This window comes from Lottia gigantea (assembly GCF_000327385.1).
Source record: "Lottia gigantea unplaced genomic scaffold LOTGIsca_16, whole genome shotgun sequence".
Classification (NCBI taxonomy): Eukaryota; Metazoa; Mollusca; class Gastropoda; family Lottiidae; genus Lottia; species Lottia gigantea.
This window is the reverse complement of record NW_008707965.1, coordinates 1,554,191-1,571,431: the sequence shown is the minus strand read 5'-3', so window position 1 is coordinate 1,571,431 and position 17,241 is coordinate 1,554,191. Positions and strand designations below refer to the sequence as shown.

At 34.3% G+C, this 17,241-nt stretch overlaps 1 protein-coding gene across 1 annotated transcript; it reads right to left on the bottom strand.

Moving 5' to 3' along the window:
• Window positions 1-1,280: 1,280 nt before the first annotated feature.
• On the bottom strand, window positions 1,281-17,241 carry LOTGIDRAFT_158241 (hypothetical protein; the record flags this gene model as incomplete). The annotated part of the gene is made up of 21 exons (XM_009050961.1): window positions 1,281-1,403; window positions 2,205-2,329; window positions 3,083-3,192; window positions 3,606-3,750; window positions 4,417-4,553; window positions 5,332-5,447; window positions 6,201-6,391; window positions 7,529-7,655; window positions 8,392-8,599; window positions 9,609-9,712; window positions 10,361-10,542; window positions 10,948-11,116; window positions 11,871-12,015; window positions 12,473-12,593; window positions 13,245-13,412; window positions 13,958-14,086; window positions 14,748-14,955; window positions 15,330-15,377; window positions 16,124-16,185; window positions 17,091-17,100; window positions 17,182-17,241. 21 exons carry the CDS (start codon window positions 17,239-17,241, stop codon window positions 1,281-1,283), a joined length of 2,688 nt encoding a protein of 895 aa, XP_009049209.1.

Below are 17,241 nucleotides of genomic sequence, written 5' to 3'. Positions count from 1 at the left end.
GGTACAGCACTATTATAGATTTTTGGTAAAGGAATTTGATTGTTTATGTAAGAAAAATGACGTGGAATTGATACTGACTGGTCGTAGATGAAGTTAGTATATCATCAAACTAATCATTAGTTCAATTGGGATTATTTTCTTCACCATGAAAGATGAATAACATGAGATATGATTTGACCAGAAAATGCAGTCAGGTTTCCAATTAAATTTGTTTTTAGATATTCAATTGGACAACGAAATGCTTGAAAATATTTTATTAATGGTTGACCATGAACCATGAATTTTGGATTTTCTATTGGTTAATTTTTCTAGAATTAGGGCCCTAGATCCAGTTTATATTTTGAATAATACCTTGTGTGAACAAATATCATAGCTCTGCAATATTTCTACATGTATAGACTAGAATTAATAAGCCAATAATATACTGGTATAGGTCCTTACACAGGATCAATTATATATGAAAAACACACCGTTAATTCACAGGATAAATATATAGCCAGTAACAGGAGTAGTTTTAGCCATTTTAGTCTACAAATGTTTCATTCTTACTCACTTAATTTAAATTGTCTTTTACAATATTTAAATTTTTCATTTCTCATTCTTTAATTTCTATTCCAAATTTTAGATTTCTTTCTATACCATATTATTAGAAATATTTTATCTTTGTTAAGAACAATTTTCTTTAAGAATTAGAATCAGAACTTGAGCAAGTAATTTCTGACAATGTGCCATTTCACATTTGTTTTCTCACCTACATTACAACATGGGGAAAACCTTACTTCTCACAATAGTCTAATCCTACCTCACTTTCCCTTTTTGTATGTATGATAGATAAACATGTAACTTATACATAAATGTTATGTATTACAATTCTTACATTCAAATATAACATACTAAACACAATATTTTCTTATCAAATTTGAAAGAGAATTTCCATATTCTTTGAATAATTTTCACATTTTAACTTTCATTTTAATTTGCCAAATTCAAAGTTGTGCGAAATATTTAGCTATATTGGAATCTGCATCTCAATAATATAATTTGCCATATTATGCTGTCACAACACAAGATTAATCAATTATGAACACACAAAACTTAATTAGCGATTCTAAGTTTAAAACCACAAGTAAAACAAGCAGCCACCCCCTAAATTAACAGCTGTTATCTCCCCTGGTTGAAAAAAAGGGTTTTAAAAACATAAAATGAAAATCATAACCACTAAAGGAAGTATGGTAGAGTTGAAGAAAATAAAGAGTGGTCCAATGGCTATTAAACCTGTCCTACGATTGGCTGCTTGATGCCTTCGTCTTCTCTGTTGTGCCTTTTGATTGGCTATCCTGATTTGAATCCTTGCCTTGTGGTTGGTTGGCTTTTTCTGGTTTTCCAACATCTGCCTCTGGCATCTGTAATGTTACAAGTGAAATATAAAAGATAATATCTTCCAGCAAAAGTTAAAAATAGAACCTGAATTTCATCAATCAATATTCATTTAACACAACATAAATTTGTTTATCGAACATGTGTCGTTATATCTCACTTTCTTCTGTCTTCAGATTGTGTTTGGTGTATGTGAATGTTGTCATCATACTAAGTTTAAACAGAGTGGTGCATGATTCATCATTAGACAGTTCTCACTTAAACAACAACAATATGGTTTTACATTTATATAACTTTGTGCAGACCACTCTAGCAAATTGAGCACTTGCAACATGTGATACAATCTAGGACACAAAAACTTCACGAATCTGATGGTATCTAATGTGAGGATTTATATCCAACTGATCTACACCTAATTACTAATATTGTGGGCACATGAACAGTCTTTAACACCTTTTTTTGTTGCAGACGTTTATCTGAAGTATAATTTTAAGTGTGCCCACGCTTCCACATCAAGATTATTGCGTTGCCAACAGGACTTATGATATCTGCAACATACCAGATTGATACTTTTTGCCGATTGTTTTATCGCCTGCTACGGTCTGCATGAGAGAGAGTTATCATCCAATCATATTCATTTTCCTTTCAATTGCATGATCCAGTGATTAGCTGGAAAAAGATTGACTGGAGATTGTTTGTCTCCTGTGTGCCCACAATCGGTCGCTGAAACACTTGACAAGTCTAGTCAGCAACAAAAATCGCCGACCAAGACCGTTGGCGTGCCTGCACCCTAAGGAATGTCATACCAAAGATAATCAACTACATACCTCTACTCTAAAATCTGATAGTCTCTTGTATCCAGACAACCAGCCTTTTAACTTTTCATCTATTTCTACTGGACGTCGAGAATATTTTAAAAAGGCCCAGAATTTCTCCAAACCATACAATTGACCTGGAGGTAAAAATTAATCAATTCACATGTAAGTAAATTTACTACTGAAAACTGATGTTGAAAGGTGAGGATCCTTACTATCCAGTTGGCTACATCAAATATTACTTTCAAACACAGGAAACTCAAATTATAATTGTGATTTTTAATGCGTAAGATTCAATGTTTTTTATATCAATTGATATTTTCAAGCAATCTATGTCTTAAATATAAACAGCAGCTACAAATAAATCGAGAGATATGACATCTGATAGGGTACATTTATATAGAAATTATGGCCACTTCACAATATAACAAAATTTGTCTTCAGACTTGGTTTGGTTAAAATATAGTCATCATATTCTACAGATAACAGTTAGTCATCATTAGACTAGTATATATTGTAGATTAACATAATACCAGTCAAATACGAGGTTATGGCCCAAACTGGAGCATTTGAGGCATTTAGAGAAAGATTGTCTTCAGACTTGGTTTGGTTAAAATATAGTCATCATATAATACAGATAACAGTCAGTCATCATGAGACAAGATATAAAGGTAATGAATTAAGAGTTTAGGTCCTATCTTTGGTTCCTGTTTGTGCTAGTGAAATGAATTTTGGCTTGGGTTTAATTAATGAAAACATTTAATGCAACGTGTTAACATAATGCAGTGTGTTTCAGGGAAATCTTGCAAGAGTTTAGCAAATAAATATTCATTAACAATGATATGACATGTGTGCAATACAAAATTTCTGAGAGTTAAATAAATATTTACCAGATTCATAATCGCGTATCGTATCTTCCTGGAAATCTTTGAAAACTTCCAGTCGGAATCGTCTCTCTAAACCGTAACTATAGAAACGGAACATACACTCAAGTCCATATCTGAAATAATGAAAATCGTAATCATAATTAACTGTTTTATATTCTACTGTTTATAACAACTTGGGACTTTAGAATCACAGGGACCATCTCGAGCATCCTAGGCGAGCAGTAGAGACCAAGACCTTTTTTTCTCAATACTGTTCAAGTGATCTTTTGCATTCATCGGCTAAGGGGTTTAAAGAAATTCTGTCTTCAGATTGGTGTTTGGTGTATGTGAATGTTGTCATCATACTAAGTTAAAACAGAGTGGTGCATGATTCATCATTAGACAGACATTTTGGTTTATCTGAAGGTTTAGACATAATATCTATGTCCAACCAGCATCAGTGACAGAAGAAAGGTGACCTTGCTTAGCCATCACAGCTCCCATACTAAAGAAGAAAATATTTGATCAAAAAGTATCCAACACCTACCTATAGCCAGCTTGAGAATCTTCCCAGGCCAAAGTGCGAAATTCTTGGAATATTTTTCGGTTGTAGCGTTGCCGTAAGAAGAAAGACCAGAAACGGAATAAAGTATTCATCTCTTGTGACACTCCAACTCCTAACTTCTTTCGTTCTGGAAAATTAAAAAAAAACAAATGAAATGGAATAATTTTCGACAGTCCTACCCCTTTTCTTTCCCCCCTGTACCTATTCGCGTTTTTAAAATAATAGAAAGAGTGGTACAATCTTCTTTTCTGCATTTCATTAAAATAAGCAGTGTGCAACAAGGTAAACTTAATAACAGAAGACCTCATTTCTGCAGGATATATCAATATACCAAAAAATAAATTGTCTTCAGACTTGGTTTGGTTAAAATATAGTCATCATATTATACAGATAACAGTCAGTCATCATTAGACTAGTATAGAGTAGACTAACATAATACAAATACAAGATAGTGGCCATCTTGGATCATTCAAGTTATTGTAGATTATAATTTTGTCTTCAGACTTGGTTTGGTTAAAATATAGTCATCATATAATACAGATAACAGTCAGTCATCATTAGACAAAAAATTTTCAAGAGCAAACAACGCTTTTAACATTTTCTCCAGGTGGATTGATTTTATATCGTGCATAATATCTATGCGAAATTAATGGGCTTTATATGTATCTTTAATAAATAAAGGGTTGATAATAAGATAACTTTTAAGACATAGAGATTTCAACAACCCACATTATTTCGACCATCCCCAACCTTCCACCTCCAAATAAGAAAGAAGTTATTGAACCGGACCTACCTTTGAGACATTTAGCGTGATATTTTTGGTAAACGTGCCACACAAAGCCATTTTCTTTTAACAGCTGATGTGAAGGATGTTCGAAATGAGGGAATGACTGAGGAGTGCTGCCATAGCTTGACGACAGAGGAGCATCACTGAAAAAACAATTTCCACCATTAAATTTCTGGCATTATGGGAGTCTGGCTCAATTTCACACACACTTTCAAAACATTGGGTCCTGTTTTCATACACTTTTTTCAGAAGTGGGGTATTTCCCCAATACAAGTTCCCCAATAATTGGGTTGAAGCTATGTCCGGGTCAAACCCAAGATCCAAAAGATTTGATTGTTGAAAAAGCAGAGATTTTTAAGTGTTGACAATCTTTTTTAATTTCTGTCTTCAGATTGGTGTTTGGTGTATGTGAATGTTGTCATCATACTAAGTTAAAACAGAGTGGTGCATGATTCATCATTAGACAGAAATTTCCTTCAAAACAAAGACCTAAGATATCCTAGTCCTATAGTCATCAAAGGGCCCAAAAAATCAAGAGGACTAAAGAGAACTGTCTTCAGATTGGTGTTTGGTGTATGTGAATGTTGTCATCATACTAAGTTAAAACAGAGTGGTGCATGATTCATCATTAGACAGAAATTTCCTTCAAAACAAAGACCTAAGATATCCTAGTCCTATAGTCATCAAAGGGCCCAAAAAATCAAAAGGACTAAAAAGAACTGTCTTCAGATTGGTGTTTGGTGTATGTGAATGTTGTCATCATACTAAGTTAAAACAGAGTGGTGCATGATTCATCATTAGACAGTTTTTGACGTAGACTTATATACAGTCTATAATTGAACAATTTGACAAGTCAAGAACATTGCTTTGAAAACAGCCATTGTGCTATAGATTACAGATGAAATTTGAACTTTGACCTACCTTGAAGAAGAGTTATGTCTAGAACGAGCTTTATGTTCTTTAGAGTCCATCACCCATCCAACATGTCCCTCATACGGTGGGTTGCTGCTGTGTCGTGTCTTCTTCTTTCTTGGCGTCTAAAATACAGAATTCACCGATTAAATTTCAAAATTTAATTTAATCTCAATACCAAATCAATAAAGACAAAAGTTGTACTACTTGTCAAGGCCTTTTTGAGTTATCTAAAGCACAGCCATGCAGTGTGCAATGAAGGAAATATTGGTAAATAGCTCTTCATAAGGTTCTATAGCACAGTCGGTTAGAGTATTGGTTCTTTACATGACGTCAATCAAATGGCAGACTTGGGTTCCTATCTCGATAGGAACGTGAAAGTCACAATTCCAGTCGACCAATCTGTAAATGGGTAGGGATAATCCATGAAAGATCAATGCCAAGAGGTTTGGCCACTGGTAGAAAGGATCCTTAACTGTGAACCCAAGTTGTTATCCTTGTAAAATATAGATAGTTGTTTCTTCTTTTTTTTTTTTTTTTTTTTTTTTTCCATTTCTAATATACACTCTTAGGTTAAGGTCAAGATATTTAGAGTAACTTCTAATCAAGATCCTAAAACAAAGGTGGTAAAGATCCAAGGATGTCTTGAAGGATTTAGGGGTAATGTTCAATCACAGCAGCAGGAAAGCAGATTAGAAGTGGAAAAATAAGCGAACATGACTATTTTATGATTATGTACAAATCTCGAGAAGGCAATTTGAAAACAATAGAATTTCGAGAGTTAACAAGATATTTGAACTGACGGATAGACAGACTGACTAAACACATCAACATACAGAGATGAGATGTGGAGTATAAAAAGGAAGATGGAATCGTACCTGAGGATCTTGAGGTCTTGATGCATCTTTTATCACTGGGAAAAATCGTGGAGCTTGATTGGAATCTTTTCGACTGTGTGGTGTCCTAGGTCCTTCACGTCTACCAGGCGTATCGGGAACACGAGCAGGTAACGATTGAGCCTGGCTCTGACCTTGACCTGAGCCTGGGGAAGACGGTACATTCTTTGGTTCTGAAAAAAATATAATTTAAATTGTTAATCTATTATCAGTTTTATTTTGGTGCTGGGGTGTGATTGTGGTTGTGTTACAATAAAGCCTGTTCCACAATGCACTATCTCAAGTCATATCTTTATATCTTGATTGATAAACGACAGATTCGCCATTGGAATCATTTCACTGTTTTTAAGGTTTTAAATTTAAGTTTTGACAAGCGAGGATATTCTTTTTTCTGATAGCACCCTGAATGAGTTATCAAAAAAATACCAGCATGGAGAGACTCTAATGCTAGAAATTATAAGAAAGGGCAAAGTTGTCTTCAGACTTGGTTTGGTTAAAATATAGTCATCATTATTATACAGATAACAGTTAGTCATCATCAGACTAGTATAGAGCAGACTAACATAATACAAATACAAGATAGTGGCCATCTTGGATCATTCAAGTTATCATAGATTATAATTTTGTCTTCAGACTTGGTTTGGTTAAAATATAGTCATCATTATTATACAGATAACAGTTAGTCATCATGAGACTAGTATAAAGCAGACTAACATAATACAAATACAAGATAGTGGCCATCTTGGATCATTCAAGTTATTATAGATTATAATTTTGTCTTCAGACTTGGTTTGGTTAAAATATAGTCATCATTATTATACAGATAACAGTTAGTCATCATGAGACAAAATTTTATATAATTTAATATAACAAGGGTATACAAAGCTATGATCCTACAGGTATCTCTTTTGCTACATACAAATAAGAAGAGACAAAGAAGAAATTGATTCATATATCAAATTGACCGACCTCGTATACCATGCCCTTTATAAGCAAGAAGTTGTATAAACAGAGCCTTTGCTGTTGAATAGTTTCTTTGAACTAGTTGATAACTTAATTTCAATTTTAATAGGCTTATTGATGCTCAATTTCAAATGAATAGATATAGATGTATACATGCTGTGTATAACCATGCGATTCAATACATTATTTTACAATTCACAGTAAATGTAATTTCTAGTATTAATTAATCAGTGGATTATGCAGATTGACTGCATGACATGTTAACAGCAATACCTTCATGCCACATTATTAATATCCTAGTATTTAAGACTGTCACCACTCTCTCTGTACACAAGATTCCAACTCACCTGTTGTTTGGACTACACATGGTGGTGGAGGGGGCACTTCCTGTTGTATTGTTTCTTTCTGTGGGGTGATAGTTTTAAATTCTTCTTCACTGATAATATTCACATTCTTATACTCATTGGGGTCATTCTGGAAGGAAAATATGACAGAGTTTTAGCATACATGGCCTGGATTTACTGTCCTTTCCAATTACCTATTCCTGCATAACCAGTCAGGCAGCTCAACTGTCTGATAATCATAGGCCATGAAGTATATGTTGGCCATAACATGTCATTCAGTGTTCACGAATTTTTAGGCCTGTGTACAACATGCAAGGAAGAGTTCAATAGAAGAATGAGGGATGTCAAATAGATGATTAGCTTATCATGGGACAAAGAAGTAAAACTATTTTATTATCTTAGAACAAGTAAATGGATAGAATAATGAAAGGAATAACTTTCTGTCTTCAGATTGGTGTTTGGTGTATGTGAATGTTGTCATCATACTAAGTTTAAACAGAGTGGTGCATGATTCATCATTAGACAGAAATTTCCTAACCCTCTTAAACCAAGTCAAAAACAGATTTCTAATTTTCAATTGCAGAGACATTGAAAAGCTTTGTGTTCTAATTTATAATGTTATGTTGTAAATTAATGACACCTTTCAAATTATTGATTATGAAAACTAAAATTCATGCCTACTCTGCAAACATTCCAAGAAAAAATACCATAACATTTTGTCACAAAGTCAATCAAAAATGCAAGAAAGCCCGTTCATATTTGTACTTTCATTTGTAGTGAACACAAGACTTTGTGTTCATTATAAACCCTGGCCTATTATCACCACCTGTCCTGAAAAATTAATTCAATGACAGTTGTTTACTTACCTTATATGATCCATCCCATAAATCTTGCTCATAGTAATACAATCCATCGTTAATTATTTTACCGAAAGTTGTCGTTAATTTTGACCTTGATGTATGATCCCCGGTTCTGTCACCCTGGGGATGGCGCCGTAATGCAGGTGGTGTCTGGGTAACAATTAAAATCTTCGAGATGTCACTGTCAGCTAGCTCATCATCAGAATTATCTGACCTGAAATAGAGTAGGATAGAAACATCAGTAAAGATAACTTGCCAGGCAACGTAATATATGCCCACTGGCAGCTTTGATTTTGAGCTAATGTATACATTTGGACAGATCGACAATGGTGTCATTATACATCCCCCATTTCATGTGGGCTTTTAAAAGTATGACCTGGAATAGTGAGCTCATTGCATGGGTCACTGAACAGCATGCTTCAATCGAGAACATCTAATAAATCTTATACTAACATACATTGTATACATAAAACAATTATTCATTTTGAGAGTATGAAAAAGACTGTTAATAATAATAAACTAAACAGTGCTGTCCTGGCTTTCAGAAGCTATGAATTATATCGTTGAAAATCTTTGGTGCAAAATTTAACAAGGTAAACCTTTGGTGTAAATAATGACCAGAGAAATATTTAGTGTCAAAAATGCGTATGACTAAACTTAGGTTTCATTTAAAACCTTCTCTGGAAGTGCAAATAGATAGAGTTATGAAAGGAATAAATTTCTGTCTTCAGATTGGTGTTTGGTGTATGTGAATGTTGTCATCATACTAAGTTTAAACAGAGTGGTGCATGATTCATCATTAGACAGAAATTTCCTTCAAAACAAAGATCTTAAATATCCTAGTCCCATAGTCATCAAGTCATCAAAGGACCTAAAACATCATAACTACTATCAAGAACTGTCTTCAGATTGGTGTTTGGTGTATGTGAATGTTGTCATCATACTAAGTATAAACAGAGTGGTGCATGATTCATCATTAGACAGAAATTTACTTAAAAACAAAGACCTTAAATATTCTAGTTCCATAGTCATGAAGTCATCAAAGGACCTAAAAAATCATAACTACTATCAAGAACTGTCTTCAGATTGGTGTTTGGTGTATGTGAATGTTGTCATCATACTAAGTTTAAACAGAGTGGTGCATGATTCATCATTAGACAGTTATTTTAAAGAGATTTCTATATTTTATTTAAGATATGTGAAGATCAAGCTCCAATACTTACCAGTCTGTAAAGTTATTTTTTCTACCAACTTCTAGTTGATCCAACTCCTCATCAAACATAAAATCCAGTTCTTCTTGCTCTGGTTCTTCATCATCTTTATCATCCTGCAATATTTACAGGAATTGGAATTAAATGAAATGAATGGAGTTTAACGTCCTACTTTTCAGCACCATGTGACCTAATGATGACAGGTAATGTAATGCAGGGTGAAATGAGGGAAATTTTGCCAGGACTGTCAACAAGCTGATGCACACTGGACCTTGATTAATTATCTAGACTAGACGCTTTTTCAGGCCCTCTTACCTGCATTGCTAACAAAGGGAAACTGGGTTGAAAAATCTGGAGGTATTATATGCTGGGATAAAGATATCATGACATGATGGTATAAATGTAAAGACTAATATAGTCATATTGAAACACATAATGTAATGATATCAATTCTAAATTCATAGTTTTCTACCATATTTGGTATCATATTAGGAGAGTTTTGATAATACAGTAACAATACAATTACTAAATCTTTAATTTCCAATTTCAAATTTTCACAGCCTGTTAGAATCACGTTCTTTTGTTTAATCTGACATATCATTTCTGTCAGTCCATTTGAACAACATCACCGACTGAGAAAGCCAGGTAGAGAGTTCTGAGGGTAAAGTTATTGAATAGACACAGCTTTATGGAACAATAATCACAGGTTAAAATATATCCAAGAATAGTTTAATCAAAGGTTTTAAGAAAACCAGAAATTTTACCTTGGATTTAGGTTTATCTTTAATGTCTTTAGATTTTTTCTTTTTCTGTTTGACCTCCATCCATTCCCCCTGTAACTCTGGGGCAGAAGATGAAAGTACTGGAGGGATGTCTGCTAGCAATTCATTAGTATTTTCTCTGTTATTATTATTCCAATTACTGTCTTCTGTTGAAGTGTGGGTATCTACAATTAAAATGGTATATGAAGATATGGATGATTATTGCTACCTAATCTGGTCTAGCTATAATGAGTTTTTCTCTGAAGGTTACAACATTTTTTTATTGATGATCTGATGGGTTTCCCTTTTACATAATGTTTTCTGCGAAATTTTCACCCACTAGCAAAAAAAGTTTGTGCATACCAATCAAAAGCAGTATAGAAAATTTCTCAAGGTCATTAAAATAGATGTCTAGAAAATTTCTTCGTTTCAACTTCAATCTTTAATGTAAACACATGGCCTCAATTTTTGCCCCTGTCCAATCCAAAGGTATCATCTCAACCAAAACAAATAAGAACCCCTGACTATCAGGATAGCTTGAAAGCTGAGAAGACCTCTCATTAATAGAAATGTAGCTCTCGCTTACTTACCAGGATTTGGGAATTGATATGCTTGACCAGGTACAAATTCAGGAACATCTGCATGTAAATTAGATGATATAACTGGCATGCCATCTATTGGCCATTTAGTAGGTTCTATTGTCCCCCTTATTCTTGTTTCATCCTCGTTTAACTCTACTTTGTCACTTTCTCTCATTGCCTGAAAATATTTCAATATCGTATTTCACAGAGTTTTCACAAGAGATTTTCTATCGTCTTTACGGGTAAAGTTTATATTTAAAGCATTTGGTTTCTAGTCACAAACTCTTGCATCAATTGGATTGAATGTCATTAACCCTTTCAGCCCTAGAAGCCGGTTTACCGGCCACACACTAATGCAATATAATACCGAGCAGCCAGTATACCGATCATAACTAAATGACGTCATCATACGTTAACGTCATACACTTTTAATTTTATTACTTGGAGTTCAGGGTATATGACGTTATTTTTCATTTACACTCAGGGTTTAAAGGGTTAAACCAACACACCAAATTACAAGACAATGAACAAATTCCACAACTAAGTATTACATCGGGTGGTTATATTTTATGGTACATGCATTGCGCCAAACCAAGAAATTGAGCCTTTAAGTATGTATTAAGGTGTAACCTGCTGCAGAAATTAAATGAAATGAATGGAGTTTTACGTCTTACTCGTCTTGTGCACCATGTGGGCTAATGAATACCAACAAAGCCATGCAGGGTGCAATGAGAGAAATTTTGGAAGGGACAGCAGCATTAGCCTGCTCTTTTTCGATTTCCAACTGTCAAGGGATCTTTAACGTGCACAGCCTGTAGCACACAGGACCTCGGTTTATTGTCCCATCCGAAGGACAAGACGCATGTCAGCCCCTCTTACCTGTATCACTGACAGGGGGAAACTATATACATCGCAACTGATTTAAAATTTACCTCTAATATAAACTCTTGATTTTGTGATAAAGCCTGAACTCTGTGGAAATTACCAATTAATGAAACAGGTAACCAGCCTTCTTTGTCCATTCGACGGCGGAGGAAAAAATCTCGTTCTAGATTCTCTTCACTAAAATAATATTCACTGAAACAGAAAGAAGGAAATTAAAATGGACAATTTATTTAGCTGTCAACATACAATATTATATATATAAGAGCACCTGTTAATTGTCCTATTCCATGACTAAAGAATTAAAACATAATTCTCATTTTCAAATCTGGATGTCCATGTTGCTGTTATAGTAAATTGTTCTTCTAATTTTCCAAATTATCTTTGATTTTTATATTTATTTGAATGTTGTTGCCAACAAAGAGTCAGACCTCCTCACTGCACCTGTCAAGACTTGAGGCATGCAATATTTACCCACAGGAATGTCTTGTGCTCTAAATTTTTTTTTTTAAACAATATTTTATTCATATAATAATGATAAGGATTGGGGAACAGGCTTTCGCCTATATACCCCTCTCCTGTGCTCTAAATAATGTGCTCAGTCTGCTCTTACAAAGTTGTAGCAGTTGATATGAAAGTAAAATGTACTTACATCTGTTTTTTAATGAAATCTTTAAGAACATTATCTTCTACAGCTGGTGGTGTAAAATATACAGTTTGATATGGTACATAGTTAGGGTCTACATAGAAACCTTCTGATCCTATTTCACCTCCTATAATAATAACATCACATTAACTATAAACTCTACCCTTGGATTTCAAAATAATGAGCAACCTTTAGGTCTGAATATCAATTAGCCTGCAGTAAACGCCAATCAATAAAGTGGTTTGAAATTTCCTTGCACTTGTACTGACGGCCAAAATTGTCACATCAGCGTACTTGTTTGTCTAAACCTTCACTTATATCTTGAACAAATTTATAAATAAATAATGAACATATTGACTATTACGTATTGCTTTATATATAGCACTTGGTGTTAGATGGTGATGAGAACATAGTCTCAAGTAAAGATTTATGATAAAACAAGGTGCAAGTTAAAGGTTAAGATAATTAGATATGTTAACTATGGATGTCTCTGTATTACTATCTGTGGTAGTTTCACTTGGTTTCATTCAATTTTCATTATTGAGCATCAAAAGCCCCTCTGCCGTCCCTTCTCAAAACATTCACAATGACTGAGCATGTGACCTTCTCATAATCCTATTCAGTGAATGTGATTGCAATAAATCAAATTGTTGGTAGCAGACAACATACACCAACCAGAAACAAGCTGCTCAACAAATTGGACAACTGAAAGAGATAGTGCAAAACAAACTCTAATGTTTAGAAATGCATGTGCAAAGAAGAGTGTGTGGTATCTTACCAGCAAAATCAGCACCAGTATCTCCTGCCCCAGGGACTCCTCGTCCTCTGCCCCTACCACGTCCACCTCTGCCCCTTCCTCTACCTCTACCACGTGGGAAAAATCCTCCACGCCCTTCACCAGACTGGGAACCTGCTATATCTGCTCTCCAATCCTTACTGTCTGAACCTAGGAAAATATCACAAACAGTTTTAATACTCATCAGAGAGAGCTCTTTCTTAGCTCTTTCTTTTCAGAATGGAAATTTAATGTACAGTTCTCCTACAAGTTAACAATATCCAACCACATCAATTCTGACTTTATTTCTGAAAAGGACTATGTATAGCTTAAATCAAGCTCTGTCTCTGAAAAAGTTATTACATGTTCTTACAGAAATACATATGGGAAAGTCACAGAATAACTGACTGCATTTTTCGATTTTTTTGCAAACATGGCTTAGGAGGATTTTGAAATTCTGTCTTCAGATTGGTGTTTGGTGTATGTGAATGTTGTCATCATACTAAGTATAAACAGAGTGGTGCATGATTCATCATTAGACAGAAATATTTCACAATAAACGTTGTTGCCCTCAGGCAAAAATATTATTAAAATTAGGTCATGTTAGGCCTATTTTAAATCCATTACTAACTTGAAAGAACATAAAAATCTTTGAAATTACAGGAAAATCCCCAAAAAGTTACAAACCCTTGTTTAGCTGACTCCTAATGACCTACCTAATCTTTCTCTTTCTCCAGTGCGTCTGCGTGGGTCACCACGTCTGTTGGGTGGTGGTGACCTTCGACCCTGTGAGCGACTTCTTTTAGGGGGTTCTATATCTAATGGTACCCATCTTTGTCTTGAGCCTGGAAGATACGAATAATGTCAGTCAAATGTAAGTTATATCAAAAGTAAATTTATTCAAATTTCCGGAACACCAAAATCTGTAGTGAACAGACTTATTTTAGTATGAAACAAACCCCAATAAGACTTTTATCACGTTTGAAGTACTGGGTATTGCCAATCATGCCACAAAACAATATGCATAGTGATACAAGGGTCTATATCGCAATATGGGGTAATGCATTAAAAATTAACACTTTATCAAAGTTTCAATATTTAGCATGTATTTAATATACAATATTTAGTAGTTTATAGGAGGGGCTAATGTCCACTGTCTTATGTTACCAAGAATTTCAGTCCAGTCAGTGAGAAACACTTGTGATTCCAATTGACGACGAAAACATCCCACTTTAATGGAACAAGACAGGTACCGGGTATCGTCAAGTGACATTACAGGTCGTATGACAATACATGTACTGTCATCAAAACTGTAGCATGATGCATATTAATTTGTGGACACAAATGATGTGTCAGGCCTTAATAGTTATTCAAAATTCTATCTTTTTATTTCATATTTTGTCCTGTTCATCGTTTCGGCTAACTGCCCTCTTCGTTAACAAGACGATAATAATTCTAATTGTTTTCCCCTTTTCTGGGAATTGTGATATAATTTAAGAATTTTACCCTTAGCTCCTCTTTTAGATCCTTTTGGAGTTCTCTGTGCAGGTTCAACTCCATTTCCATTTTCTTTATTCTCTTTAGCAGAGTCATCTCCCCCTGAATCACTCTGTCCCTGGTTACCATTTTGACCTTGGTTACCATTTTGTCCTTGGTTACCACCATTCTGTCCTGGTTTACCATTAGTTGATTTCTTCACTGTATTTTGCGTCTGCTGTAAAAGTAAAATACTGTGTAATAGAAATCTTTTCTTTTAAGAGTTTTCGTGAGAAAATTTACTGCAGCATGCCCTACGTTTCTCTGAAAGTCTAGTTAAACTATTAATATTCAACATGGTAATGCAGTATAGACATTAGTCAAGTGTCGGCCATATTGAATCCAGAAAGAGGCTCTAAACACAAACAATGAAAAGGTAATGTTGTATCACTGCATAAATTTCCACCTTGACAGCTATATCGCCTCCAATCCCACAATATCATCTGATCAACTGTGAATGGCAAAATGGTGGATACAATCTAAGATATTTATTGTTACCGGTGCTATAAAATGTTTATTAAAAAGAGATAAATTTATTCATGAGTTACTTACCTCCGAAACTTCACTTAAAGCAGGCCAACTTTCTTCATTTAGCGAACTCTATAAAATACAAATGAAATGTTGTTTTACATATCAATTTAATGTTCCTGATTGAGCTAAAGAGAAATGAAAATGAAATGAATGGAGTTTTAGGTCCTACTTTTCTGCACCATGTGGGCTAATGAAGACAGGCAATGCCATGCATACAATGCGGCATTAGACTGATCTTTTTTGATTTCTAGCTGTTGAGGGACCTACAACAGAATGTAGCACACAGGGCCTTGGTTATTTGTCCCTTCCGGATTACTAGCACTTTTCCAATGTCAGTCCCTATGACCTGCATCACTGACCGTGAAACTGGGTAGAAAAATCTGAATGTATTATCGTGACCTTGGCCCTTCAGGTTAGCTAGCAAGCGTCTAATTCACTGAGCCATCGCCAGTCCCTAAATATGCAATGAGAGATAATAGCATTGGTTTATTGTCCATTTTGATCACCAAAACACATTTTCATGTTAGCCTTTCCCAACCTGCATCTCCTGACAGGAAGAAATCGTCTGTGCTCTGCTAGACATTCTGTGTTTTTTTATTTAGCAAGAGTTATCCCTGCCTGTCAGTCAGTCAGTCATAAGAGATAACCGAGATTTTAACACTTAGTTTAGGTCCTGGACACCATTTCTAAAAAATTCGTACGTCTGTACTTGCACCCTAAGTGAAGAAAAAACGTTAATTTATAATGTTTTAGCTCGTACATCAAACTACGCTTTTTTTTGGAAACGAGGTATATGGTATATAATTCTTTTTTACCTTTTTATTTGAAGATTTCTCTACATTGTTTGTTACTGGTTGTACTTCTGGTTCAACTTCCACTGAAAAACAGAAAATAATTTTATTAACGTACACCATAAATAATATGATAAAGGAATACTGTAATTAAAGAGCTAGTCTATGGATGCGGAAATAAAATAGCATTATCTCTATATCATATATAATAATATAAAACACATTATTTATATAGAATATCATATTTCTTATATCGAATATATTTTTAAATGATATAAAATATGAATATGAAAAAAAAAACGTTATGTTTTTTTATTGACTTGGCGAGACTGATGATGTTACCTGTATAAATAGATATTCTACTGGTATTGATTGTCACATATTACAACCCATTTACTAATATAGCAAGTTAGCTTTCCTTCCATTCATGACTGATTACATATTAAATGCACATTTGCATATTTGTTTAAGGATAGAGCCTGATAGACTTGGTTCAACCAGTCCATATGGCAGTTGGGCCACTGCATCTCTATTGAAAATCCGCATATGATTCTACACTTCCTTATCACTTCACTTCAAGGACTTCACACCTAGATTTCTCAACTACACATACTTATACATAAATTGACATAACAAATATTTATATCATTAGATCAATTTAACAATGTTGTAGGACATTAGATAAGAGGGACCAGGGGGGCTTAAGAAAGTTTTGTCCCCTCCCCCACCCCCCTGAAAAATTCAGATGACTTAAACGACTGTTGTGTCGTTTAAGTCGAGCCCCACTTCAAAATATTTACCCCCCCTGAGACCCTGAGTTAGTTATGGGCCTGTTGCAGTATCAAAATATTTACATTAGAATTAAACTTAAAGAAACACACCATAGGCATATGCAACTTGCATTCAACTTCTGTTAAAAAAATCTTAATAAAATTATTTATGAATGACAATATTATTGAAGATACCTATCTTCAAGCCATCCCTTACTAACCTGTGTTGACCTAGTTACAAGATATATAAATATATCATTATAAATCAGGATATATGTCACTGTCATATTATGACGTCAATTACATATTTACCTTCAGTTTTTTTTCTTTTTTTTCAATAGTTGGTTCCTGTTGGATATGCTTCAAACCCAT